The 3,326-nt window shown below is 57.1% G+C and overlaps 1 protein-coding gene across 1 annotated transcript in view; it reads right to left on the minus strand.

The window, feature by feature from the left end:
• GLT1D1 (glycosyltransferase 1 domain containing 1) overlaps positions 1 to 3,326 on the minus strand; it is a 28,929-nt gene that overhangs the window by 2,781 nt on the left and 22,822 nt on the right. The window contains exons 7-8 of the mRNA XM_014533361.1: positions 2,310 to 2,405; positions 1,501 to 1,550 (exon numbers count right to left, since the gene is read on the minus strand). Coding sequence (XP_014388847.1) covers positions 1,501 to 1,550; positions 2,310 to 2,405 — 146 coding nt within the window. The remainder of the gene's footprint in view (positions 1 to 1,500; positions 1,551 to 2,309; positions 2,406 to 3,326) is intronic.

Consider the following 3,326-nt stretch of genomic DNA (forward strand, 5'->3'; position numbering starts at 1 on the left):
GGGGGGGGAGGGGAGGGAAGGCAGAGGCAGTTCCTGTCTCTCTCACACCTGCCAGCAGGGCTCTGAATGACAACCCCGCCCAGCCAGAGGAATGCACATGGCGCTATCCCTGTAGTTTATCATGAAGCCACTGTTTTCCAGAAACTTCCTCTGTGTGTGTGCACACGTGTGCATGTGTGCGCACGCGTGTGTGTTTGTGTGCATGTGTGTGCGTGTGTGCGTGTGTGTGTGCGCGTTGCATTAAACAAACGACAGAGGTTGGGGGGTGCCTCGGTCTCGTGCGGCGGCCTTGATACCTTGGTGAGGGTAGGCGGCCTTTTCCTGGGTAAATCTACCATTTCCAGGGGTCTGTACAACACTGAGCCAAGCGTGGGGACCCCCCGCCAACCCCCCCACACACACTCTGCATGCTTTGTGGGTCCCGCAGGAACCAGAAAACCCACAGAAGGAAAAATCACAGAACCGGCGAGACCCTGAGCTGCGAGGAACCCCGCTGCCTCCCGTTGGTGCCCTGAGGGTCACGGCGGGGCCATTCCCGCACGCAGCCTGCGCACCCTCAACGCTCCCTGCTTGAGGAGAGGACGTTGGGGTGCACGTGCAAGCCTGGGACGGACACCCCATCACCTGGGCATAAACCGAGGTTCACTCACATGCATCAAGCCTCTCACTCTGCAGCTGGGGTCTAGTTTACACTTATTTTTATTTTTCTTTAAATCCTCCCCCGAGGATATTTTCCCGTTGATGTTTAGAACGAGTGGAAGGGAGAGGGAAACACAGAGAGAAACATCGACGTGAGAGAAACACATCGACGGGCTGCCTCCTGCACGCGCTCCGCCAGGGCCCAGGCCGAAGAGGAGCCTGCAACCCAGGTACATGCCCTTGACCGGAATCGAACCCGGGACCACTCAGTCCGCAGGCCGACCCTCAACCACTGAGCTGCACCAGCCGGGGCTCGTTTTCATTTTCAAAAAGGCAAACAGACTTGCCCTGGCCGGGCGGCTCCATTGGTGGGAGTGTTGTTCCCCTCGCCAAAAGGTGCGGGTTCGATCCCCGGTCAGGGCGCATGCAGGAGGCAGCCGATCTCTCTCTCTCTCTCTCTCTCTCTCCCTTCCTCTCTTTCAAAAATCAATAAAAGCATATCCTCGGCCCTGACCGGTGTGGCTCAGTGGATAGAGCGTCGGCCTGCGGACTGAAGGGTCCCGGGTTCGATTCCGGCCAAGGGCATGTACCTTGGTTGCAGGCACATCCCTAGTGGGGAGTGTGCAGGAGGCAGCTGATCCATGTTTCTCTCTCATCAATGTTTCTGACTCTCTATCCCTCTCCCTTCCTCTCTGTAAAAAATCAATAAAATATATATTTTTTAAAAAGGCAAACAGAGCTTACTTCCTCAAAAAGGACAAAATAACTTAGTTAGGGGCATAACGGGGACTCGTTTTAGAAGAAACCTAAAAGCACAGGCCGCAGAGGCGTCCGGGCAGGTGCTCACAGGGGTCTACTCACTTCAGGGCCGACGATCACCAGGTACGCACTGGGCTCCTCTCGGTGCCATTCTGGGGAGAAAAGGGCGGGAAAGACACGTTAAAAATGGCTACAAGTCCCAGCAGAACACACGAGCTTCATACAGGAACCATTTCATCTTCTGGCTTCATTCCCCGCAGCCCGTCTAAGTGAGATGGATGTAAGAGGTGAACATGCTGGCATCGCTTGCTTTTAGGTAAATGTTATTGTCCTGGAACATGACGCCTTAGCCAGACACCTAACGCGTTAGGTAACCAGAAGTCACATGCCACCAACCTCAGAACACAGGTTATCGTGAGCAGCAAAGCTCCCAGCCCATCGCACCAGCGCCCTGCCTGGAGCACTCCCCTAACATTAGTTTAGCCTCGTAACTCTCGGCTGTTTCTTTTAATATATATTTTTATATGGATTTCAGAGAGGAAGGGAGAGAGAGATAGGAATATCAAAGATGAGAGAGAATCATGGATCGGCTGCCTCCCGCACACCCCACACTGGGGATGGAGCCCGCAACCCGGGCCTGTGCCCTGACCGGGAATCGAACCCTGACCTCCGGGTTCATAGGTCGACACAACCCCTGAGCCGGGCGGCCGTGCTCCGCTCTCTCCCATGCTTCCTCAGGAGCCCGGGGCAGAGAACGTGGAAAGAAACAAGGACAGTTCCCACAAGCGCGATTGTTCTTCTGGTTTTTCCACAGGAACGACCGGAAGCGGTTTTGCTGACCGTGCAGAGAACGAGCCGGGAAGACCCAAAACCCCACAGGAATTCGCACGCGGGCCCCTCGGCCGACGTACCCGAGAAGGCGTCCACCAGGTAGAGGGGGTCTTTGACCGGCCGGAGTCCGCATATCAGGAGGAACACGTGTAAGTTGTCAGCACTTTGGGGAAGGTCTGCAAGACAAGGGTTCGGGGAACCTGTGGCCGCGTGGGAAGCTCACGGGGACCTGACATGTGGCAAACGCTGGCTCTGAGGGCGGCGGGGGGCGGTGGCGGGAAAGTCGGGGGACAGGGGATGGGGGTGGGCAGTTGGGGCGACAGACAACCACATGGATGAGAGCAGACACCTGATCCTAAAACCCAGAGACGCCGATTCCTCTGGAACATCTCACCCTAAAGCCATCCTCCGACCCAGCCAACGACCGCAGTCACGCCCCCTCCCTGCGCCCGTATACTCTGCAGATGTTTACAATATTCACTTACAGCCCGGCCGGCCGGCCGGTGTGGCTCAGTGGTTGAGCGTCGACCTATGAACCTGGAGGTCAGGGTTCGATTCCCGGGCAGGGCACAGGCCTGGGTTGTGGGCTCCATCCCCAGTGGGGGGCGTGCAGGAGGCAGCCGGTCCATGACTCTCTCTCCTCATGGATGTTTCTCTCTCTCCCTCTCCGTTCCCCTCTGACATCAATATGTATAGTTCAGAAGGGCGGCCGGCAGGTCCCGGGAAGGTCTCCTGAGAGTGTTTTAAATCTCTGGCTGCCCCATCAGTCACTCGGGCCCGAGAGAGGCCGGCCCTGGATGACAGACCCCGAGATGGATCCCAGCCCGAGGCCCCGCGCGGTGACGCTCGGAAGATGGAGTGAGCGGGCGAGATGGATGGGGGCACCTGGGAAGTTATTTCTCATCAAACGCCGCACGGTTTTTCTTTTCAAAGGAGCCGGACGCTGACACAGGTGCTTGCCCAAGGCCTGGGGTGAACACAGGCCGGGGTGCCCTCGGTTTTTGGAGCAGAAACAGGCTGGGATGACCTCCTATCTGCTGTTGGATTTTGCATTTTCCGTCTCTTCTCTGAGGTTCAAGGCCGGACTGCAATTCCCA

Source organism: Myotis brandtii, unplaced genomic scaffold (genome assembly GCF_000412655.1).
Source record: "Myotis brandtii unplaced genomic scaffold, ASM41265v1 scaffold97, whole genome shotgun sequence".
Taxonomy (NCBI): domain Eukaryota; kingdom Metazoa; phylum Chordata; class Mammalia; order Chiroptera; family Vespertilionidae; genus Myotis; species Myotis brandtii.